We start from the raw sequence: 25,973 nt of genomic DNA on the forward strand, positions 1-25,973 counted from the left end.
TCTTTAAAAATGTAAAAGCCATTCTTAGTTCACAGGCTGAACAAAAGCAGGTCATCAGCCAGAGGCAAGAATGAAAGTAAGGAAAGCAGAAAGCTGTCAGGAAGTCCGGGCCAAAGATGACTGGGGTAAGGGCAGATAAGACAGAGGGTATGGGATGGGGAGGAGAGACTGTCAAAAAATGAAGAAAACAAGAATCCTTGGCCTGAGGGCCAAAATTTGCTGACCCTTAAAGTAATGTAGTACAGGTTGAGTATCCCTTAATGCAAATGCTTGGGACCAGAAGTATTTCAGAGTCTGCATTTTTTTGGATTTTGAAATGTTTGCATTTTTCTTACCAGATGAGCATCCCAAATCTGAAAATCTGAAAGTCTAAAAGTCTGAAATGCTCCAATGAGCAGTTTCTCTGAGCATCATGTCAGCACTCAAAAAGTTCTGGATTTCATTCAAGTTTGGTTTTTAAATTTTTGAATTTGGGATGCTTAACCTATATGTATTCTGTTAATCATTTTGACACTGGCTTAAATTATTGTAATACTAAACAATACATAACCAAGAAGTCAGAATCTGATGTGTTATAGCACATTATTCAGTAAATATCTTTGTCTCATGTGTCTGTCTGAAGAGACCACCAAACAGTCTTTGTGTGAGCAACATGGCTGTTTATTTCACCTGGGTGCAGGCAGGCTGAGTCCGAAAAGAGAGTCAGTAAAGGGTTGTGGATTATCATTAGTTCTTACAGGTTTTGGGATAGGTGGTGGAGTTAAGAGCAATGTTTTGAGGGAAGGGGGTGGATCTCACAAAGTACATTCTCAAGGGTGGGGAGAATTACAAAGAACCTTCGTAAGGGTTGGGGAGATTATAAAGAACCTTCTTAAGTGTGGGGGAGATTACAAAGTACATTGATGAGTTAGGGTGGGGCAGAAACAAATCACAATGGTGGAATGTCATCAGTTAAGGCTATTTTCACTTCTTTTGTGGATCTTCAGTTGCTTCAGGCCATCTGGATGTACACGTGCAGGACACTGGGGATATGATGGCTTAGCTTGGGCTCAGAGGTCTGACAATCTTGTGTTTTGAATTGGCTACAAATGCTGCCAGGTGGGGAATCCAGTTAGCTTCCTTTAAATCCGCATTGCAGCCACAGCTGTCCTTGCTGTCTCAGCTCAGTGTCCACCTCTGCTCTCCTCACTGGCCTTCACACACAGGAACACTACGATGGGTCCTTGGAGGCTGACATTTTAGTAGCTGCCACTCCTGGTTTTACTTAGCGCTTGCAAACCAGCCACATATGTAGTTTGTTTAATCAGATTTCCACTTCTCCTTCTTGGCCCTGACAGTGCCTGGTTTCTGTCAAGCACTTGCAGCCCTTTAACCTTTGAGGCTACAGTGGAGATGAGCTCTTGATTCTCAAGAGGAGAGGAAGCTCCTGACATGTCCCTCCTGACTGCTTATGATCAGGGATTTCCAGTTCATTACTGGGCAAGGTTTGGATGTAGCAGTAACAAGGATTCATGTTTTCTTCGTTTGCTGATATTCTTCCCACCCCATATCATCTACCCATCTGTCTTATCTGTGGGACACCTGCCTTGACCCAAGCCTTTACCCCTGTTCTCTTTGGCCTGAACTTTCTGACAGCCTTCTGCTTTCCTTACTTTCATTGTTGCCTCCTGTACACACATTTCTTCTGGCGGTGGTTCGATTATCTCTGGGAAAACAGAAGTGAGGTAGTGCTTCCCTGCACTTTTTCACTCCTGTCTTCCCCCACCCCATCCCACCCCAGACAGCTTCCCTTTGTATTCAGGCTAAGATCCTTATTGCAACCAACCAAGCCCTAATGATCCAGCTTCTGCCAACCCCTCTGATCGCCACTCCTTTTTTCTTCCTCCACACATTCTGTCCCCCAAATTCATTGTTTTATGGTTGTATGGCTTCCTTACTGGTGGTTTTTAAATTTTTTTTGAGACAGTATTTTAAAAATTAAAATTTAAAAAATAAAATAAATTTTTAATTTTTGAGGGGGTCTTGCAATGTTGCCCAGGCTGGTCTCAAACTCCTGGGTGCAAGTGATCCTCCTGCCTTGGCCTCCCAAGTAGCTGGATTACAGACGTGCGTCACTGCTCTGGGCTGCACTGGTGGTTTTTCAAACCACCGCACCCTCCCCCCTCAGGGCCTTTCACATGTTTCCTCTTGGAACACACTGTCCCCAATAATTTGTACCTCTGCAACCTAGGTTTCCACTCAGTTGCTACCTTGGAGTTCTTCCCAATTGCACTAGCAGTATTTGGTTTGTTCCACTGTTCCTCTTCACTACAGTGTTTGCTCCTTGAGATCAGAGATACCATCTTAGTCATTGCTATACCTCTAGGGGACCTAGCCATCACTCACCTGCTTGATAAATTAATCATATGATTTGGCTGTAAGAGAATTACGTTGTCTGTCTGGACAGAGCTTGAATCCCGTCAGCAGTCTGACCGATTTAGAGACAGTCCAGCCTTATCTGAGGGAAGATCGAGGACAAGGCCCGCAGGGTCTTTGAATGGCTCTCTGTCACACCAGGTCTTCTTTTTGTGATCTGCATCTTCTGCATGTGGCTGTACATGCTTCCTGGGTCTTTCATAGGCCATCCATTCACATTTTAAGTTGGCTCTCATGTGCCTCCAAGTCTGCTTTGAGGCTGACAACTCTTTTTCCTTATCTAGCCCTCAGAAGTCCTGGGAGGGAAGGGCTGCTGATTTGCAGATTTGTCCTTTATAGCCTTAAGTTGATCTGAAGGTGCCCACTCTGTCAGAGGCTTTGTGGTGCACTTTGAGAAACTGGTAACACTGCCTCACTATTCACCATCCCACCTTCATTCAGTTGCCTTTTATTAAGATCTTACTGTGGACCAAAGTCTCTGTTAAGCACAACATGTACCTGAATCCTTATGTTAACTCTGATTGGTGTGGCTTTGGCTGTACGTCAGAGCTGAGGACATGGCCAAGAAAGGGCACCTCGCATTCCCAGGTCGCAGAGCTGTTGAGTGGCAGGTCTGAGGCCTGAGCTTGGCTCTGTCTGACTGAAGGTGCCCTTATTTGCTGTGCTTCATGGCCTCTTCACACCTCATGAGTGTTTTTTAACTTTTATAACAAAACAATTAGCGTGTTGAAAACGCTCAGTAGTTCCTCTAGTACCTAAAGGGGATTGATGATGACTTGCTATTGCTATACGCCATTAAGTCAAGGGACCTTATTAATGGTGAGTGTGCCCCATGTTAATTGCCTTAGAGTACCCGGAGTAAAGATGAGGTGTTAACCACATTTTATAGTCACTTGTAACAGTTTATTATTTCTTAAGTATTTCATTTGTCATTTGTCTTCATATTATATATGCTTAAAATGTTATTTCTAGTCTGGGACTTTTTAAATGATGCAATATAATTAATTTTTTTTAAGGAAATGTGTGTTTAATAGTAGGTAAATTGTGACGCACATTAGATATAACATATCTTTTCTTAAACTTATCAGGAACTGGAGAAGATGATGACTATGTTGATGATTTTAATAGGTAAGAAAAACTATTGGGCAAATATATAAATATATACATATTTGTAAACAATTTCCGAACACAGACAAGACAAAATTACATTTGGTGCTTATTTTAATGTATTTGATTCTGTTGTTCATATTGATTGAAGGTGAAGAAAAGATAGTTAATCCAAAATTAAATATTTGATTTTAGAGCATGTTTTTGATTTTACATTAGAATATAGACAGTCACATTATGTTCAGGAAACTTGGTAAGAAGAAGAGAAACATTGAAGAATTAACTGAGAAGTCATTTAGAAGCAGTTCAGTTGCTGTGTCATAAGTGCTGATTTTCTCTTCCTTCCATACCTTTTTGTGGCGGGAATTGTCTCAAAATTGACTTAAAATAATTATGCTCTCAAATTAGTTTGATTCAGATCACATTTCCTAATATGTGGATATGTGGTCTGCCCTAGTAAGATTGCCATTCTCTTTTTTTTTTTTTCTTTTTTGAGACAGAGTCTCACTCTGTTGCCCATGCTGGAGTGCAGTGGTGCGATCTGGGCTCACTGCAACCTCCTTCTCCTGGGTTCAAGCCATTCTCCTGCCTCAGCTTCCCATGTAGCTGGGATTATAGGTGCGTGCCACTACGCCTGGCTAATTTTTGTATTTTTAGTAGAGACAGGGTTTTGCCATGTTGGCCAGGCTGGTCTTGAACTCCTGACCTCAAGTGATCCACCCACCTGGGCCTCCCAAAGTTCTGGGATTACAGACGAGAACCACCATGCCCTGTCGATTCCTTTCTTATACACAGAAAGATAATATGTAATGTAGAAGTAATATTTGTTATGGATATGATTCGAAATTTTAAATTAAATGCCTGAGAATTTTATTTAATTGACAGGTTATCTTTCCAATTGGAAGTCTGTATTTTTTTTATAATTTATTATACAGTTTTTGAGAAAGAGCATGATGTAGTAGATGAAATTGTAAAAATCTGGGTTTGTTTCTTTCTTGCTATTGTGACCAAAGTCACTGCTTTGAACCTTTGTCTCCTCATCTGTTACATTGACTTGACTGCTGCTGCCCTTGCTACATTATTTTAAGGGTCAAGCAAGACAATATGTATGAAATTAATTATAGTTAATATTATATTTTACTTAAAGGATTAAAAGAAATATCTGAATGTTTAAAGAATAGTAATCTCTTTAAATGTTTATTTTCAGAGTTCTTATTTTTTTTTCCCCTTCTGAAATTAGTACCAGCCATCGCTCAGAGAAAAGTGAGATAAGTATTGGTGAAGAGATAGAAGAAGACCTTTCTGTGGAAATAGATGACATCAATACCAGTGATAAGGTATGGTGTTCTGCATTTCCCATAGAGTGCTTTTTTTTTTTTAACCTATTTGTTGATTTACTGTAAAGCTTCAAAATTCATACTAATTAGTAGAAAAACAGTTGAAAATTATGAAAAGTCATGACAGAGACCTGGCTCGAGTTTATAAAGAATGTCTTTGATGAATGCGTAAGATTGGTTTTGGTTGTCACTTCCTTTGGTATGCAAGTCTCGCTGCTGAAATGCCTGAGGATTATTCGTGGGGCACTGGGATTGCTGTGGATTAAGAGGGATCAGGGTGGGTCAGGCCTAGTGAGAATTGACCACCTGGTGTCATAGGTGGAAGTCAGTATAGGGCACTGTGATCACAGGAGGAAGCTGAGCCTGGAATGCAGAGAGTGTGGTCATCTTGGCCAGTTGTGACATCTGAACATGCAAGCCAGACTGGGCTAAAATCCACAGGAGACAAAAGACAGTAGGCCATAAAGTTACAGTCCGTATTTGAGATCCAAACTTGACCTTTTTATGTGGGTGGAGAACAGAAGATCCTTCGATGGTGAGCTGTAGCATTGCAGGGTCACCTGTCAGTACCCACTTCAAGCTGTCCCCAGCTCAGACGAGTCTACCAGTCAGGTTGGAGGTTGCCATGGCTGGGTGGGGACTTGCTTTCCAGAACAAGGTGGGATTCTCCAAGCGCTGTGATTGTCACACAGGGAGAAGGCCTTTGAGAGAGGTAGCGTTTACAGTGCAACCACGCAATCTAAGTCAGCAACATCCGTGTTTGCATTGTTATTCTTTCATATATTTTCTTAGTTAAGCTTTAACCTTTGACCCTCAGTTTCTTTACTTGTAAGATGGAAGTATTAATACCTACGTGATAGGATTATTTTGAAGGTTAAATGATAATATATAAAGCACTTCTCTAATTCCTGATGTATTATACCCTTATAATTATAAATTTAGCTTTCTCTTTTCACCCTGCATCATCTAAAGAGGCCTGAAGAATGTTGCTTTAAAGTTATACCAAAGAAACTATGAAGGATTCTTTAAATATGAGGGAGAGGACTCGAAGAAATGACTGTTAAACTAGGATTTGTGAAATGACGTGGGTTGAAGAGGAGGTGTGGCATCCCTTTGCATTGGGGGCCTTGGATGGCGTCCAGGAGTCTGGGCTTTGTTAGACTGCTTCTCACTGGGTCCTACTCACTGGGTTTGGCACATCAATGTTCCTGGAAGTTTTCGCTTAAAAGCTTAAATTTAGATAATTTTGCCATTTACATAGAATGGACTTTGACAGTCACTGTACTTCATCAGGAAGCATTTTCTAAAGCCTTCTGTGTAGAGAATTGCTACTGGGCACCTGGGGAACACAAAAGCATTTGTATTCTTTGCAGTAAGAATACAGCAGACAATTTGGTCGCCTTTCAGCCAAGGTGACCAAAACCAGTGTCCATTAAGCACCTACTATTTAGAGAGCACAGGGCTGGAGATGTGGGGGTGTGAGGAAGGAGATAGCCCAGTGGAATGGGCAAGTTCTGTAAGTTCATCACATCTGGGTTTGAGTTCTGGAGCTGCTACTTACCACTCACAAATTTGGCCAAGTTATTTAACTTTTTTTTTTTTTTTTTTTTTTGAGACGGAGTCTTGCTCTGTTGCCCAGGCTGGAGTGCAGTGGCGCTATCTCAGCTCACTGCAAGCTCCACCTCCCGGGTTCATGCCATTCTCCTGCCTCAGCCTCCCGTGTAGCTGGGACTACAGGCGCCTGCCACCACGCCCAGCTAATTTTTTGTATATTTTATAGAGACAGGACTTCACCGTGTTAGCCAGGATGGTCTTGATCTCCTGACCTCGTGCTCTGCCTGCCTCGGCCTCCCAAAGTGCTGGGATTACGGGCGTGAGCCACTGCGCCCAGCAAGTTATTTAACTTTTGGGGCCTTGGGTCTCACATCTATTTTGCAAGAGAGATGGTGGTAGTGAAAATTAGAGATAAGCGTGTAAAGCATATAGCTCAGTGCTTAGCAGAATAGGCATTCAATAAATGGTATCTAATACTATTATTGATTGTAGTCACAATAGAAATTTCTGTCGTAGGCACAGATATAGACTTCTTCCCTCAAATTTATGCAGGATCAGAGAGAGAAAAGCCATGTACACAAACATAGGAAAACCAAGATAAAAAGTGACAAGTGCCATAAAATGCCAGTCATTCATGGGCCATGAAAATTCAGAAGCAGGAACTAATATTTGACCGGGATTTTGAAAGATGACTCTGACTTGGTTCTGCGAGGGCTGAGGAGGAACATGGTAAGCGCCATGAGAACAGAAGAGAGATCCCGGGACGTGGCAGTGCTGCCCTGATTCCAGAGCTTCACTGGAGGGCGCTGTGTGAAGAGACAGAATGTTGGGAGGAGCAGGGTTGTTAGAAGGTGACTTTGAACCAGAAATGACAGAGGATGAACTAGGAGCAGAGGCCCTGGGGAGGGTAGTCTCTGCACGGGAGCCAGCACGAGCAAAGACATAGGTAGATGTTGGAGGAAGAGGGCCACATGTTCCTAAGGGACAGAACATAAGTGTGCATCCCAGGTTTCTGTTAATGCATAGCAATCTAATTCAGCAAACGTGAACATTTACACTTCATAAAACTTTTCAGAATCTTACAAGTTCCCGTCGATTTGTATGAAGCTTGCTATCACAGGGATCCTTTGTTTCCCTTTCAAGACTCAAAATGTACGTTTTAGATATTTTTATTTTGTGATGTAAAATCTATTTTTATAGTTTTGAACTAAGTTGGTCACTTTGAGTTCTTATTCTAAAACTAAGGAGGCATGAAAGCCGCCTTTATTAGTTTTTTTTGGTTTTTTTTGTTTTTGTTTTTGTTTTTTTAAGACAGAGTCTCACTCTGTTGCCTAGGCTGGAGTGCAATGGCTGGATCTTGGCTCACTGCAGCCTCTGCCTCCTGGGATCAAGCAATTCTACCTTAGCCTTCTGAGTAGCTAGGACCACAGGCATGTACCACCATGCCCGGCTAGTTTTTGTATTTTTAGTAGAGACGGGGTTTCACCTATGTTAGCCAGGCTGGTCTCAAACTCCTGGCCTCATGTGATCCCCCCGCCTTGGCCTCTCAAGAGTGCTGAGATTACAGTTGTGAGTCACCGTACCCGGCGGAAAGGCTTTATTAAATAGGCATTTATTTCTAGTTAGCTTTTGTTCATTCAGTTTTCTTTCTTGGTAACTACTTTAAATGAAACTGTTCTTCTTGGAAGTTTCTGGTTATTACTGTGGTCTTTTCTTTGCCTTAAAGCAAAACGAAATTAATGATCTCCAATAACTGAATTATCTAGATTAAGATCGTTTTCAGTCCACGATTTTTCCTGTATTCACTCTTGTCTGTAGTTTAGCATTTGTATTAATACAACACTCAATTACTTTGTAAACGAGATGGAATACCTTACTGATTTCACTCTGTAATAATGATGGGAAGAGAAAATTACAGTTCCAAGGTATCAGTTTGTTTTACAGTCTGTCTGCAAGCTTTTCTGACTTTTCAGTTTTTGTGTAAATTGGATTTGAATTGAATGCATAAGAACTGTAATTAAGATTCCTAGTAATTTTCTTTGTGAGATAGTTTTACAGCAAGACTATGTTTGGACCAAGAGAAAGGGCAAGGACTTATTTGTTGAAAAGGATTTTACTTATAACTTAAATTTCTGAATATCCGAAGAATAACAAAATGAGAGGATATGTGGGGGGCAGATGAACAGACAAATAAAAGCATCTCACAGTATCTCGGGATGGAACTGTTGCATCTCTACAAGATGTTCCTATTCTTGTGCGTTATTATCTGGCCCAGGTGTTGGCACACTTGTTCTCTAAAAGACCATGTAGTGAATATTTTAGGCTTTGCAGGCCATAACTACTCCACCTTGCCATTGTATGGAGAAGACAGCCATAGATGATGCCTAAGAGTGTGTGTGTGGGTGTGGCTGTGACTGTCCCCTGGTCTGTTGCCACAACAATGAGTCTAGGTGGGACTGGGAAGGTTGGGTTCTGTCCTTGTTCAGCTGTCAGTGGGACCTGCCCAGCTGTATGTTCTATATTCTGGAGCCTGTATCTTCACCCGTGGTTTTTTCCTTACTTAAGAAATGTTTTTCCAGCCTGCATTATGCTTACATATCTATTAATATTTCCTTTCTCCATTATCATGAGTTGTTTATACAAATGAATAGATATAAGTTGGCTAATAGGTTAACTTTCTAGTTTACAAGTAGTTTAAACAGAAGTAAAAATGAGTCGTTTCTTACAACACTTTGTGAACCTGGGGCTGGGAGTCTGAGACTCCATGGGCCGTCCTGTCTGCCCTTCTGTTTTCACTTCAGCCTCCAAAAGGACTCATGATCTGGCTTCAGGTGGCACAGTGTTAAAGTGTGTCACACCATGTCGAGTTTGATGTTAGAAACTTAACGTTCTATACCATCATATGAAAACATAAGAAGGGATAGTTTCCAAATTATACATTTTAATGAATTTTCGTGAAATTTAACGTGGGTAAATTATGGTTTTAGAGTTAGCAATTCATAGAGTGATACTTCCTGTGAACAGAATCATACATTGGGACTATGCTCAGGTAAAGAAGTTTAATACAGTTTTTCACTAATTTGTTTCTTAGATTAAATTGGAATAATGTCTAAGATGTGTTTTATTTTAAATTTTCACTTGAAATATTTGAGAGTAATCATAAAACATTGGGCTCTAAAGATTGTACTAACTTAGTAGACATGATTTTAGGCAAATCGCTTCTCAACACAGCTTTAAATATGAGTTGGTTTATGAAGTACAAAGTAATACTTTAATTACAGCAACAGTTTTTTTAATTTTTAGTTTTTTATTTCTTATTTCCATAGGTTTTGGGGGAACAGGTGGTGTTTGGTTGCATGAATGAGTTCTTCAGTGGTGATTTGTGAGGTTTTGGTGCACCCATCACCCTAGCAGTACACACCGGGCCCAATTTGAGCCTTTTATCCCTCACCCTCCTCTCACTCTTTCCCTGGAGTCCCCAAAGTCCATTGTATCATTCTTATGCCATTGCATCCTCATAACTTAGCTCCTGCTTGTTAATGAGAAGATATGATGTTTGGTTTTCCATTCCTGAGTTACTTCACTTAGAATAATGGTCTCCAATTCCATCCAGATTGCTGCAAATTCCATTATTTTGTTACTTTTTTTTTTTGAGTCGGAGTCTCGCTCTGTCACCCAAGCTGGAGTGCAGTGGTGCAATTTCGGCTCACTCCAACCTCTGCCTCCTGGGTTCAAGCGATTCTCCCGCCTCAGCCTCTCAAGTAGCTGGGACTACAGGCACCCGCTATATTGTCTGGCTAATTTTTGTATTTTTGTAGAGACAGGGTTTCACCATGTTGGCCAGGCTGGTCTTGAACTCCTGACCTCAGGTGATCCGCCTGCCTCAGCTTCCCAAAGGGTTGGGATTGCAGGCATGAGCCACTGCGCCTGCCCTATTTGTTCCTTTTTATGGCTGCGTAGTGTTCCATGGTATGTATATACCACAATGTCTTTATCCACTTGTTGATTGATGGGCATTTGGGCTGGTTTCATGTTTTTGCAGTTCGGAATTGTGCTGCTGTAAACATGCGTGTGCAAGTATCTTTTTCATATAATGACTTCTTTTCCTCTGGGTAGATGCCCAGTAGTGGGATTGGTGGATCAAACAGTAGTTCTACTTTTAGTTCTTTAAGGAATCTCCATGCTGTTTTCCATAGTGGTTGTACTAGTTTACATTCCCACCAACAGTGTAAAAGTGTTCCCTTTTCACCACATCCTCACCGACATTTATATTATTTTTTGATTTTTTGATTATGGCCATTCTTGCAGGAGTAAGGTGGTATCTCATTGTAGTTTTGATTTTTTAAAATAACTTAAGACTACTCACATTCTGACACTTAATTATTTTCTTTCTTTTGAACAACAAAGCTTGATGACCTCACACAAGATCTGACTGTATCCCAGCTCAGTGATGTTGCGGATTATCTGGAAGATGTTGCATAGACACGAAGAAGGAAGTATTCTAATTAACAAGGACAGAGGACTGACCGGTTCCATTTTTTTTTTTCCAGACAATCACTCAGCTGGAATGTCTGCTCTCTATTGGTGCCTTGCATTTCAAAAACACTGCAGATATTTTTTAAAAGTAATTTTCATTTTACTAAACAAAATACTTCCTATTTGAGCCCATGTGTGGAAGATTTAATATTCTTAATTTAACTGTACATTTCTTTATGGAAATTGATTATCTATAGTCAGTTTCATTACAGGGAAGGAACCCATGAAAACATCAGTGTTAAGAGCATGATGAAAGGTGTCAATAAAGCCGTAGGATCGCACAACCCTTTGTGTGTGTGGCTGCTGGTACGTGTGACCTTTGAAAACCTTGGCTTTAGCCCTCTGGAGTCATAGCTTACCCACCATAGTATATTTTGATATTAGGTGGTTCTACACATAGTTGGCAAAATGACTTGGTAAATTTGTAATACTGAAGTATATTAGTATAAGTTAAATTTGATGTGTCAACTTTATTTTGTATTTCCTTCCATTTGGAAGGTTTGTTAGACCATTAAGGTTATATTAAAGTACTCTTGTGTGTGCTATTTAGTTTTGCTTGTTTTAAAGAAATCTAGAAGTGGTTATGAGTTTTAATTCATAGAATTGTCAATAACATAACATTTGCAATCGTCATTCCTCCTGTTATCCATGTAAGCAGCTTTAGTCGTAGGTTCTCTTCATTATAATTTATTATTTGTAAAGATTCCTTGAAACATATTCAGTACCAAAATGCATCTGAAACCATTAAGCAGTGCTTTTAGTTCAGATCTGTAAGTTAATTGTATTAAAATCCAAATTGGAATGAAATAGTAGTAATGGCCTAAGACCATGTTCAGTTTGACAAGCTTTATATACTGTACATAATTTCATTGTAACCCTTAAAAATAGAAGCAATAATAGAATTTCCACAGTCTCATTTATACGGTTAAAGCATTATTGCTATTATGTAGGTCACGGATGTTTATAATACTAAAGTATTTTAAAATGTGCAAGTAGAAAAAACAGTAGAAAGTGATGCATGCATATTTATATATAAGTAAAGCTAGGATTGTGCTGTTTTTGCACTTTATAATTTCAATTAAGTTGCGGCTTTTTACTACAAGTTACCTTTATTAGTAAAAGGAGCAAATTAGACCTAATTCATTGATCTCGGTTAAGTGAGCAGACTGCATGACTTGTGTAATGCCAGTTTCTCATTTCATATTAGCCTAAATATTACAGAAATTACTCCTTGGGCTCTAAAATGTAGAGGAAATGAAAATGTAAGGATTAAGGCTGTGTAACAGAATCTGGCTTTTTAAAATTTAAGTGAAACTGAGCTGTAAACATCAAGAGGAAGTAGGACATAAACTGGGCCGGTACAGCCTGGAAGCACTGTGTATTTCTGCCCTCCGTCTGTGAGCTGCTATCTCAGTCTCCTTCAGCTCTTCATGTCTTATTAAACAGCACCACTTGCAGATGTAATCTTGTTGCAGTCCCCCAGTGTGGTTGTCATAAAATGCATTTGTTTGTAAGTCATCTCTGTAAACAGTCACTTTCTAAAAGCACTATAGTTCTGGTCCCCTGGAATCTGGATCACATGTATGATTTATTTTTAATATTTGATAGGAGCTAGGTTTCAGTGAAATGATTTGAAAGCATAGCAGGATGTGGCTTTTTAAATTTATGAAACTTTCGAACAGTAGCAACTGAAATTTGTCACCGTTCTGTTACGCAGAGAACCAGACCTTTCGATCATATTTGGGAGGGTAAAAGAAATATGCCGAATAGGAAACTTGTTTGTCGGTGCTACATACATCTTTTTTCTTGTGGGGGGCGGGGGGGACGGAGTCTCACTGTGTCACTCAGACTGGAGTACAGTGACGCGATCTCGGCTCACTGCAACCTCCGCCTCCTGGGTTCAAGCGATTCTCCTGCCTCAGCCTCCTGAGTAGCTGGGATTACAGGTGCACACCACCACGCCCGGCTAATTTTGGTATTTTTAGTAGAGATGGGGTTTCACCATGTTGGTCAGGCTGGTGTTGAACTCCTGACCTCGTTCCTGCCTTAGCATCCTAAAGTGTCGGGATTACAGGCGTGAACCACCGCACCTGGCCAGTGCTACATCCATTTTATGGAATAATTTTGAATGACTTAAAGTTCAACTATGAAAAAGCTTTCTTTTCACATGTACTTTTTGATTAGGTCTTATCAACTTACTAAACTAGAAGATGTGAAGTGACAGGTTTTGCATGTGATGAGTGTTTTCTGTTAAAAAATAAATACTGAAATATTAACCCATGAAATACATTTTTATGGTAACCTGTGTTTTACAGTGGAGTTTTAAAAATGCTAGGTCTTTCATTTTATTGATAACTACAAATGAATAAAAAGCATTTACTCTCTTTGTTGATATTCGGTTGTGCTTTTATACTTTATGTTGGATAACAACCTGTGGGCAGTTGTGTAGATGCCGCCATTAGTCCCTGCCTCATGCTTGCCCACAGCTCTTCCTCCCCTCCTTACTTCCCTCTCCTGCCCATGCACCAGAGCTGTGCCAGCCCACTGCCGCACAGCCTCTGCACCGGAGCTTGCCAAAGCCCTTCCTGTCTCAAGGTGTGATATTTGCCCCTCCTTGTCTGGAATGTCCTTCCCCTAGAACTGCATGAAGCTGGTTTATTTCAGTCGCATGTTCAAAGATGCTTCCAGACCTAAGGGAGATGTCCATTCTCCCCCCTGTCCCTGCCCCACCACTTGCATTTACCCCTTTTATTTTATTCATCTCAGCATACTCTGAAATGGTCTTGCTTATTTTGTGTGTGTGTGTGTGTGTGTGTGTGTGTGTTTGTGTGTGTGTGTTTTTAACTATGAGCTCGTGAGAACAGGGATTTTCTTTTAAACTGCTGTGTACCTGGCACAACACTTGTCCCCTAGTATGAGCTCAGCATCTTTGGGGCTGTAAACAGGCTTGAGCGCTGACATGGGGCCTGGAGAATGTGGTTTCTGGCTAGGCAGCTGGGACAATCTACAAAATCTGAGGGGAAAGCTGTCCTTACCCTAAGCCTGGAGAGGTCCCTAGGTTCAAGTCTGCAGGAAGGGGATCTGGTTCAGGAGAAGGCCGTCCTGTGAATTTGCCCCCCCACCAAGCTCAGCTGGAGCAGGGCCTCTGAAGGAGGTGCCCTCTGTGTGGCGCTGCTGTGGTGTTGGTTCATGAAGGACATGGGAGGGGGGCAGGACGGGAGAGGCAGCTCTTCCTGGAGAAAAACACACCCAGCCCAAGTTGGAGCCCTCCTGTGGCATTGGGTGGGGAGGATTCCCGCCATCAGTTCTCTGTCCATGGGTGCTAGTCTCACCCCTGCCCTCCGAGCAGTCCGTGCTGCCAGTGTCCCTGTTCTCTCTTTTTTTTTTTTTTTTTTTTGAGGTGGAGTTTTGTTCTTGTTGCCCAGGCTGGAGTGCCATGGGGCGATCTCGGCTCACTGCAACCCCTGCCTCCTGGGTTCAAGTGATTCTCCTGCCTCAGCCTCCCAAGTAGCTGAGATTACAGGTGCCTGCCACCATGCCCAGCTAATTTTTATAATTTTTTTGTAGAGACGGGATTTCACCATGTTGGCCAGGCTGGTCTCAAACTCCTGACCTCAGGTGATCCACCCGCCTCAGCCTCCCAAAGTGCTGGGAATACAGGTGTGAGTCACGGCGCCCAGCCTAGTCTCCCTGCTCTAGGAAGGGACGTGTTTGGGGAGGAAATCCAGGGCAGCTACCTTTGTGAGTTGTCCTAATGCTGCGTTCAGAGTTCCACACGTTCAACAAGCATCTGACATTTAAGGAGAGTGAATAGTATGTCATGAAAGACAGATGAACAAAGAACTGATCTTGAAGAAAATGTAATCAGGAAACGAGATAATTCAAGAACAAAAACCTGTGAAGGACTGAATGTGTCCCCCAAAATGTGTATGTCGAAACCTAATCCCACATAGGATGGAATTAGGTAGGGCCTCTGGAAGTTGATGAGATCATTAGCGCCCTTATAGGAGGCCCGGGAGAGCTGCTTTGCCCCTTCCAGCGTGTGAGGACACAGTGAGGAGGTGTTGCCTATGAGGAAACAGGCCCTCCCAGATGGTGAACCTGCCGGTGCCTTGACCTTGGACTTCCAGCCATCTGAGCTGTGAGCACTACACTTCCATTCTTTATAAATTATCCAGTCCAAGGTACTTTAGGAACCTGAATGGATTAAGACAAACCTGATTATGCCACTCCGAGATTTGAGGTAACATTTGAATCTAAAAGAGGCTGTATGAAAGAGGTTATGATAAAAATGATTTTTGACTAAAAAATTGTTGGCCTAAGATAATTCAGTAGCAGGGCTGAATAATAGGATGACTCAAAATCAGTAAGCTCAAAGGCAATTTCAAAGAAATCTTTATGTTTAGCAAGAAGACCAAGATGACAAGATGAGCCAAGAGACTTGGCCAGAGGACCTCCAGGCTGACAAAGTTTCCCCGAGGAAGTCAGATTGGAAAAGTGTCCTCAGGTTCAAGGAAACCTGGGTGTGCACTGGGTGAATGAGAGTGGCAGACAGAAGGAAACAGCAAGGCCTCTGAGGTAGGAGGGACAGCGTTTTTGAATGTGAAATTTATGCCCTGATACATGTTTTTAAAAATGAATCTTGCTGCCCTTAGAAAATGAACCCCCGAACAAGGTAAGGTTGAGCTGGCCCCTCGTGTCATCCGACTTTGCGTTGTGGCCCTGCCTGCAGAAACGTGTGCTCTGCTACAGCCCTGGGAGGAGGGGCCGGGCTCCCAACTCCTGCCCCGCTTCTAGCACATGCTGTGCTTGGCCACTTCGCTGCCTGCTAGTTTAGCAGCACTGGGCAAGGTTTGCCCTCTGCACACCAGACTGGCTTCCCAAGAACCGGGGAAGAGGAGAGGGCATGCCTGGGGCCTGAGCTTAGTGGGCTGGGTGGAGGCAGGAGGTACTGCATGGAGGAGCGTGGACAGTGGCAGGCAGGAGGCCAGTCATTCTGCGGTTTTAGCTGGAGGTTTGTTTTTGGTAGTTTATAGAATCATCAGATTTGATGATGAAACTTTTTTCCATAAATGTTAAATTTTCAGACACTTGTATTTTTTTTTTCTTTCTTTTTTTTGAGACTGAGTCACTCTTGCTCAGGCTGGAGTGCAGTGGTACTAGCTCGGCTCACTGCAACCTCTGCCTCCCAGGTTCAAGCGATTCTCCTGCCTCAGCCTCCCGAGTAGCTGGGATTACAGATGTGTTTCACCATGCCCGGCGAATTTTTTTGTATTTTTAGTAGACACGGGATCTCACCATGTTGGCCAGGCTGGTCTTGAACTCCTGACCTACGGTGATCCTCACCCCTCCCCGCCCCCCCGCGGCCCAGCCTCCCAAAGTGCTGGGATTACGGGCATGAGCCACTGTACCCAGCCCTGTATTTTCTTTAAAAACCAATTTTGGGACAGGCACGGTGGCTCACGCCTGTAATCCCAGCACTTTGGGAGGCCGAGGCAGGCGGATCACGAGGTCAGGAGATCGAGACCATCCTGGCTAACATGGTGAAAACCCATCTCTACTAAAAATACAGAAAAAAAATGAGCTGGGCGCGATGGTGGGTGCCTGCAGTCCCAGCTACTCGGGAGGCTGAGGCAGGAGAATGGCATGAACCCAGGAGGTGGAGCTTGCAGTGAGCCCAGATCACGCCCCTGCACTCCAGCCTGGGTGACAGAGCGAGACTCCGTCTCAAAAAACAAACAAACAAAAAAACAAAACAACAACGAAAAAACGATTTTGGCATGTTTTATAAGTTGCCAGACTATTGGATATACCTCTTAATCATACTTTGTTTGAAATCCTTTGTGGTTTCTAAAGCACTAGTAGCTTTCTCAAAGGAAAATTTTTAATGAATGAAGCATGCTTCATCCTGCACATCCCCTCCTGCCCCAGCACCCCTACTGCCCATGCACCTCTCCTGCCCCAGCACCCCTACTGCCCCAGTGCCAGGCCTTTTCTAGCAGCTCTCATGGGTTCATCCCTGCTGCGGGCATTGCTCCACCAAGGGGCAGTGCTCTCCCTGCCGGTAAGTGTTGGAACTTCACGTTTCCCTCTAGTTTTCTCTTTACATTTTAACATACACTATTATGTGTCAATATATTAATTATATATTAGTTACATTTATAGAGGTTAGGTATATATGGCAGATCATATCTGAGTGTGAATTACATTCTCCAATATTTTTAGTTGTCATGATTTATTGCAGGGTTCACTTATTTGATCTACCCCAACTTATTTAACACACATTTCCAAGAAAATATCCATCACACTAGAAAGAAAGAAAGAGGAAGGAAGGAAGGGAGGGAGGGAGAGAAGGAGAAAGGAAGAAAGGGAAGGAAAATGGAATGGAGGAAGGGAAAAATGGAAGGAGGAAGGAAGGAAGGGAAAGAAGAAAGCCATTTGTTCCTGCAAACCTAAACCTCTTTGTAGTAAGTTCTGGCAGAAGGTGTGTTTCTGGAGTTAAACTACAGGCTTGGAAATGGAATTTCTTAGCCTAATTTCTAAATTAGAACTGCTTATGCAAATTAACACTCCGTACATTTCAACAAGCAGTTGGCTGATTTCTTCTGTCCACTCCACCTGCAGATGCAGAGGTGGTCCCATCCTGTGATGTGCCACCACATCCCTTTTCAGTGAAGGGCTTTGTTGGCTGCTGTGGGCATTCTCATGGCCTCTCCAGGGATGGCCTCCACTGTAGAGACCTATGTCACCAAGGCCAGGCGCTCTCAGGGGGCTCCATCCAACAACCATTCTGCCTCAGGGTAAGAGGCCTGGCCATCTCAGCCTGAGTCCATTCTGGCTCCAGAGCTCCCTGAGAGCTTGCCTGGCAAGTTACTCTTGCAATTCTAGCTTCCAGCAGGCGTTGATTTCTGGGGCACTTTTGATAACTCCTGGCAGGAAACTCAATCTCTGGGGGTCAGAGTCCACTTCCTGGGGAGCCCAATCTGTGACCCCTAGGAGTGGGGACCATGGAAGCACTTGGCTCTCCAGCATGTGCTGAATAGGGGGTGCTGCCTGCAGTGTCCACGTGGAAACCTGGCTGGGAGAATGCCTGTGTGCTCTGCATGGGGATGTAAAGGTGTGAGCAAACCTTCTTCAGGGAGGGGATGTTCAATGCGATATTTGAACATTGGGACCTGAAAAACTGATGGGCTGATGAGGTCTGCCCATGATTGGCAGCCTTCATAGAATCACGAGGGAAGAGCACAGGCCACCCTAGACAGGGGAGGGGTCCCCTACTGGCAGGGAGGTGCTGTGGGGGCAGCAGGCACGTGCAGGAAAACGGAAAAGCAGAGTAATTGAATGTAAATCATGCAACTCCACTACAGTGGTTAGAAGCCTGGATAGGCAACTTGGCTGAGTGATGTTGGGCAAGTTATTTAATATCAGTATTCTCAGTTTTCTCATCTGTAAAGGGGATTAAATACTTCCTTCCCTTACAGGGCTGCCCTGGTCTTAAGTAATACCTGCAGAGAGCTTAGCATTTTTCTTGGCAAGTCACTAGTACTCAGTAAATACTATTTTTATTAAGAAGGTAAGATTCACAGGACTTAGTGTCTTAACTAGATGTTGAGAGTAAGGAGAAGAGAGAATACTTCTCGGATGATTGTTCAGTTTCTGATGAATATCTGTTCCCCTTTCAAAACCTAATTCAGATGTCACTTCTTCCTCAAAGTTCTCGCCCCGCCCCGAGCTACTGTGATGTATTTTTATGACCTGGTAGCTTTTTTCTCATATCCCTATTAGTGGTATTGTGGTAAGAACATGAGACACAGAATCAGAAACCATGGATTTCTGGTCTTGACTCCACTACCACTCAGAGGAACCTCACGGTGGATGCCCTAAGTGTTTACACTGAAAAGGATTTTCACGAAAACCTGCATTTTCATTTCATTCACAAGAGAATTATGAGACTAGAAAAACAACAATTCTTAGTATACCACAGACTGTGGTGCCTAGGAATAACAGACAAGCTTTAACTCACACGATGAGCATCTTTATTTAGCTCTGCTTTTAGATATCTGCATGATAAAGATGAGTGATCCAACATTAGAAATCATCTGGACATTAAAACTGAATTGTAGGCAGGCGTGGTGGCTCACACCTGTAATCCCAGCACTTAACGGAGGCCAAGGCGGGCAGATTGCTTGAGCTCAGGAGTTTGAGACTAGCCTGGGCAATATAGTAAGACCCCTATCTCTACAAAAAATATAAAAATTAGCTAGGCATCGTGGCCTGTGCCTGTAGTCCTAGCTATTGAGGAGACTGATGCAGGAGGATCATTTGAGCTCAGGAGTTTGAGACCATTCTGGGCAATACGGTGAAACCCTGTCTCTACAAAAAAATGCAAAGATTAGCCAGGCGTGATGGCACACGCCTGTGGTCCCAGCTACTCGGGAGGCTGAGGCAGGAGGATTGCAGGAGGTTTGCTTGAGCCGGGGAGGTCAAGGCTGCAGTGAACTGAGATTGCATCACTGCACTACAGCCTGGGTGACAGAGTAAGACCCTATCTCAAAAAAAAGAACTAATTGTAACAAACTATCTTTCAAATTATATCAAAACAGTGATTCATAAATTCCATGTTGCCCAGAGATCATGAGGAGCTCTTCTATGATTTGACAGTGCAATTACTGAAGGGGAAGACACCATGCAAATACATGGTAAAAATATTCAAATTATTACTGATTTGACACAAAATATTGATGTAAATAACATAAAACTGTAATATGCCATTATGATGACATTAATGAAAAATTGGTTAATGAATGTCATTGAAAGAGCATGTACATCACTAAATGTTCTTAGTCACTGAAAGTGTGAAATTGCCTCTAAACTCATATGTGGAAAAAGAACTTGAAAAAGGTTTCCAGAAATGTGACAATTCTAGTACTTTCATGACATGTTAAAAAAGGGATTGTAAAGATTGATGAAACCCTTAAAACCTCTCAAGAATTAAAAATCATTTTTGATCAACAGAGTAAACTGATTTTTTATCTCTGTTGAAAGATATTTTTAAAATCATTGTCCTATGGAAAAGTCATATAGAACGTTTGCTGTTTAATGTAGCACAGTTGTATCAAAAAGCCATGCCAGGCAGTTATAGATATCTTAGTTTTCTGGATTTTGTGACGTTTGTGGTATTTGTCAGATTTTTAAAATTTGTGATTTGTTGGGATTTGTTCCTCATTCACAGGTAATTTTATATACTTTTGTATTCACTTTCGAAAAGAAGGCAACTCTAAATTTTATGAACTTCAAGTGCTATAAAACAATTACCACAGTAAATTTTGAAAAATTCACCCTAAAAAGAAACCTTGTATCCATCGGCAGTAACTCCCTGTGCTCCGCCATTCCTCTCAGCTCCCTGTCTGGCAACCACTTCCTGTCTCTTCAGAGTTGCCTCTTCTGGACATTACATATAAACGGAATTATACACTATGTGGCCTTTTATGACTGGCTTCTTTCACTTAGCATAATGTTTTCAAGAGTCATCTGTGTTGTAGCATTTGTCAGTACTTCATTTATTTTTGTTTCCTAACAATACTCCATTGTAGGGATTGACCACACTTTATCCATTCATTGGTTGATGGACATTTGGGTTGTTTCCACTTTTTCTGCTGTTGTGAAGAACAGTGCTAAGCACATTCATACGCAGTGTTTGTGTAGATATATAATATGCTTTATTTTCTCTTGAGTACATAAAAGTGGAGCTTCTGGGTAATATAAAAACTCTATGTTTGGTATTTTGAAGAATTGCTAAATTGTTTTCCAAAGCAGCTGCACCATTTTATATCCCTACCAGCAATGCATGAAGCTTCCCATTTCTCCACATCATCACGAATACTCCTTATTCTCTCTCTTTTTAGATATAGACATTCTGGCAGGTGTGACATTGTATCTCTTGTGGTTTAGATTTGCATTTGGAGCATGTCTTATGTGCACTTAAAAATATTAATATCTATTCTGCTGTTGTTGGGTAAACTGTTCTATAGATGTTGATATGGTTTCGCTGTGTCCCCACTCAAAATCTCATCTTGACTTGTAATCACCATAATCTCCATGTGTCAAGGATGGGACCAGGTGGAGGTAATTGGATCATGAGGGTGGTTTTCCCTACGCTGTTTTCATGATAGTCTCACAAGGTCTGATGGTTTTATAAGCATCTGGCATTTCACCTGCTTGCACTCAGGCTGTCCTGCCACACTGTGAAGAAGGTGCCTTGCTTCTCCTTTGCCTTCTGCCATGAGTGTAAGTTTCATGAGGCCTCCCCAGCCATGCTGAACTGTGAGTCAGTTAAACCTCTTTCCTTTATAAATTACCCAGCTGCAGCTATTTCTTCATAGCAGTGTGAGAACGGACTAATACAGGTGTTTTTTAGGTCTCGTTATTGTGTCGTTCACGTCTTTTATTTCCTTGTTGATCTTACTCTTAGTTGTTCTATCCATTATTGAAAATGGGGCATTGGCCGGGCGTGGTGGCTGACGCCTGTAATCCCAGCACTTTGGGAGGCCAAGACCAGCGGATCACTTGAGGTCAGGGGTTCGAGACCAGCCTGGCTAACATGGAGAACTCCTGTCTCTACTAAAAATACAAAAATTAGTCAGGTGTGGCAGCGCATGCCCACCTATAGTCCCATCTACTTGGGAGGCTGAGGCAGGAGAATTGCTTGAACCCTGGAGTCAGAGTTTGCAGTGAGCTGAGATCATGCCACTGCACTCCAGTCTGGGTGACTGAGTGAGACTCAAAAAAGAAAAAAAAAAAAAAAAGGAAAGAAAATGAGACATTGGATTTGTAAGTTTCTGACAGGTTCATTTTGCCTGCTGCCCAGATAGAGCCGATTTATGAGGACAGGGAAATTGCAATAGAGAAAGAGTTTAATACACGTAGAACTGGCTAAACAAGAGACTGGAGTTTTATTATTACTCAAATCAGCCTCCACAAAAATTTGGAGGCTAGGTCTTTTCAAAGATAGTTTGGTGGGCAGGGGTTTGTGTACTAAGAAACTAAATGTTTCTTGTGTACTAAGTCAGCTTCTGGGTGGGGGCCAGAGGACCAGTTGAGCCAAGAATTCAAGAGGTACAGGTTCAAGTAGGGCCATCTGGTTGTCAGAAATGCAAAAGCCTGGAAAGTCATCTCAAATGTTAGGTTCTACAATAGTCAAGTTATTTATAGTAATTGGGAAAGTTGCAAATCTTGTGACCTCTGTAAAAAATAGGTGGTAATCTTTACACCTATATCTTAGCAGAATTCAGGCCCCTCACTTCCTCCTAACCTGGTAGCCTTTCATTAGTTTTACAAAGGCAGTTTAATTTTGGGGGGCAGGGCTATTATCATCTAAACTATAAACTATAATCATTTGTCCCAAAGTTAGCTTGGCCCATGCCCAGGAATGACCAAGGGCAATTTGGAGATTAAAGTCAAGATGGAGTTGGTTAGATCAGATCTCTTTCACTGTTATAATTTTCTCACTGTTAAAATTTACAAAGGCAGTTTCAAAATCTGAAACTTTTATTGTTAAATTATGTATTTATTCCTTTAGTTCTGTCATGTTCTGCTTCTTATATTTTGGAACTCTGTTGTTAGGTGCATACATATTTATAATTGTTATATCTTCCCGATGGATTGGTATTGTAATCACTGTAAAATACACTATTATCATTGTAAAATATTCCTTTTTATCTCTAGTATTTTTTGTCTGTTTGACTTAAAGTCTATTTTGTTTGATATTAGCATAGCTATTCTTGCTCTTACTGTGGCAATTTGTATGATACCTTTTTCTTTTAGCCTATTTATATCTTTGAATCTAAAGTTTGTCTCCTGTAGATAGCATATAGTTGGATAATTTTTAGTTCTTTTGATTGGATTGTTTAATTCATTCATTTTTAGTGTTGCTATTGATATGGCTGGATTTGTGTCTGCAATTTTAATTTTTGTTTTCTATATGTCTCATGTGTTTTTGTGGCTTTGCTTCGTCTTCTTTGCTTTCTTTTGCATGAAGTATTTTCTAGTTTAACAACTTAATTTCTTAAATTATTTTTAACTATATTTTTACGTATTTCCTTAATGAATGCTTGATGGCTCACGATCTCCTTCTCAGTTTATCAGAATCTACTTAAGTTTATACTAACTTATGTCCAGTGAGATAGAAACACATTTCTTCTTTATAGCTCTAGGTCCTCTTCACTTGTTTTTGTGCTATTATTGTTATACTTACTACCTCTGTATATGTTACAAGCCCAAGAATACTATTATACTTATTTATATAATTTTCTGTTTTTTAAAGAACCTGAGACTGGAAGTGAGGGAAATAGGGCGTGCAGGAAGGAAGGAAGAGGAAGGAAAAGTGTGTGAAAGGGGGCTCCACCTCCTTTAGTGGATACCCTGAGCTTATTTCCAGGGGCCTTTGTAAATTCCCAGTGACAACTCTTTGGAAGATGAAATCCCCCTCTTCCCTGCATCTTATTAGAACAGTGTATCCTGGAGGACATCCCTTGCCTTTCACCAGGTGACCCTATTCTGGAGGCAGAACTTCTCGATTGTGCGGATTTCAAAATGGCTCCACGTACTCATAGTTTTCATGACAGACTTCATTGCGATAGTCAAATACTGTTCCACTTACTGCAGTTTCCTACAATCTGGGTTTTGTTCGGTTGAAATTAAATAAATTTTATGCACAAACCTTTCATAGCTGTCTGCGATCTTTTAAAAAATGTGAACATGTACAGGATGATAAGTTCTAAGGATGTATGTTCTGCAAAGCCTCAGAGCAGGAAGTAGAAGTACACTTGTACATTAGAAGATGAATATGCTTTTGGAGTTTGGACTCCATTTTCTTTTTTTGTTCTTTCTTTCTTTCTTTCTTTTTTTTTTTTTTTTTGACAGAATGTTGCCCTGTCCCTCAGGGTGGAGTGCAGTAGCACGATCTTGGCTCACTCCAACCCTGCTTTCCGGGTTCAAGTGATTCTCATGCCTCAGCTTCCCGAATAGCTGGGATTACTGGTGCCCACCACCACGCCTGGCTAATTTTTGTATTTTTAGTAGAGACGGCTTTTGCCATGTTGGCCAGGCTGGTCTTGAACTCCTGACCTCAGGTGATCCACCCACCTCAACCTCCCGAAGCACTGGGATTACAGGCATGAACCACCACGCCCGGCCTGGACCCTGTTTTCTACATTTTAGTACACATATTCCTATAGAGAGATGTACATAACCCACTGACATACTAGGGAACTTTTGAAATGTAACCTTTCAAAAACTGAAGCTTGAGAAACTTTGTTTTGTTGTACTCTGTATCAATGGAGGAGGCATATGTTCTATAATTGATAATAGTTAATGAATGTCTGCTGGGCTTCATTGACCCATACATTACTTTAAAATCAAATGATGATTTCTTAAAGTCTAGACATTCCCTAGAAATGGGAACATTCTGAGTTTTAAGTGCTAAGTCAGAATAGGTGTTAAAATGAGCCTTTGGAAAAACAGTTTGTCAGTTTGCACACATCTGTGTTTTAGGTGCAATAGCAAATAAACACAGTACATGAACGAATGAGTGCTCATGGGAAATAAGAGGTGGTCTTATCTAAAGGGAAGTACTGTGGGCCATGGTCGGAATCCTAGGGTTCCGGATCCTGCCATGCCACTCGCTGGCAGCCTGGTTGGCTTCCCCGGGCTCCACCTTTCTTCACCAGCGGGAGCGGAACTGTTTCTCATTGTTTCCACTCTGGGCTGTTGGAGCCCCAGGGCTCTCAGGGTGTTTCAGGGGGCTGTGGACAGGGAGAGGAACAGCACTTTTCCCCTAAGATTTACAAAGAGCAATTCTCCTTAAACAACTGGTTTAAGGAAAGCTACTGGACTAAGTTCTCCCAGCCCCAACTTTCTGGCACTTGAGGAACTGTCCATTTCCACCGAATGGCTGGCCTCAGGATTGCAGTGAGCAAGCTGCCTGGATGGTGTGATCGCCTGGGAAGGAAAGCAAAGCTTTCTAGAGAAGACCAGTGGGACCTCAGTGTTGCCAGCTGAACGTGTTCTGAGGCAACATCAAATCCTGATGCTCTGGCAGACCGTTCAGGCCTCTGTTAGAAGATAAGCATGCCTGCTCATGTCTAGGGAAGCTGTGTTCAAAGTCAGTGAAAGTGATGACTAAAATTATTTAATATCTTAAAAGCACCTCCTCTCCCAAAATGCTAAAACTACTTTGTTTTTCTACTTCTAGGTAGGTATTTAAATAAGATCATCTACATAAAATAAGTACTAGTAGCAAAAAGAAAAAATAGGTCATTTATCCAGCTCATATTTTCAAGTCAAACCACTTGAGTTGTGGGAGTGGTTTATCAGCAGCTATTTCCACCTCTTTGAAAAAGAGAAACAAAAAACATTGCCATGGGCTTAGAAAAATGTTTGGCAATGCATCTCCTAAGAAACAGTGGAAAGCCTTTCATTTATTTTTCTTTCTTTTCTTTCTTTCTTTTTTGAAACATAGTCTTGCTCTGTCACCCAGGCTGCAGTGCAGTGGCGCGATCTCGCCTCACTGCAGCCTCTGCTTCCCAGGTTCGTGTGATTCTCCTGCCTCAGCCTCCTGAGTAGCCGGGACTACAGTTGCGCTACCACGTCTAGCTAATTTTTGTATTTTTAGTAGAGGCAGGGTTTCACCGTGTTGGCCAGGCTGGTCTCAAACACCTGATCTCAGGTGATCCTGCCTGTCTTGGCCTCCTAAAGTGCTGGGATTGCAGGCGTGAGCCACTGCGCCCGGCCTACGTTTATTTTTCTACTGAGGAAATAAGTTGAGGGCTTAGAAGACTTGGAAAAAAATATGGGTTTTTAGAGGAAAATAGTGTTTAAATGAGCAACTTTACAAGAACAACGATTTGGTTGATTTCTCGAGGTGAAGTGAAGATGGAGACGGAAAGTGGCAGAGCCCAACAGAATGTGAAAGACAGAATCCAGGGCCAGGAGGAGAAAGTTCAACAAGGAGAGGAGGAGCTGGAG

At 42.0% G+C, this 25,973-nt stretch overlaps 1 protein-coding gene across 20 annotated transcripts in view; it reads left to right on the forward strand.

Annotated features, from left to right (window-relative positions):
• The window catches only part of CEP43 (centrosomal protein 43), a 97,468-nt gene that overhangs the window by 29,844 nt on the left and 41,651 nt on the right, over nt 1–25,973 (forward strand). For 8 of the 20 annotated variants that reach the window (XM_004044951.5, XM_004044950.5, XM_055391363.2 and 5 more), the window contains 3 exons: nt 3,504–3,543; nt 4,763–4,859; nt 10,821–13,341. In XM_004044951.5, coding sequence (XP_004044999.2) covers nt 3,504–3,543; nt 4,763–4,859; nt 10,821–10,895 — 212 coding nt within the window. In that variant the 3' untranslated portion in view covers nt 10,896–13,341. Of the gene's footprint in view, nt 1–3,503; nt 3,544–4,729; nt 4,860–6,965; nt 7,523–10,820; nt 13,342–25,973 lie in introns of those variants that run through there. The other 12 variants (XM_055391350.2, XM_055391351.2, XM_055391359.2 and 9 more) reach the window with 7 other exon arrangements.

Source organism: Gorilla gorilla, chromosome 5 (genome assembly GCF_029281585.2).
Source record: "Gorilla gorilla gorilla isolate KB3781 chromosome 5, NHGRI_mGorGor1-v2.1_pri, whole genome shotgun sequence".
In the NCBI taxonomy this organism is placed as follows: Eukaryota; Metazoa; Chordata; class Mammalia; order Primates; family Hominidae; genus Gorilla; species Gorilla gorilla.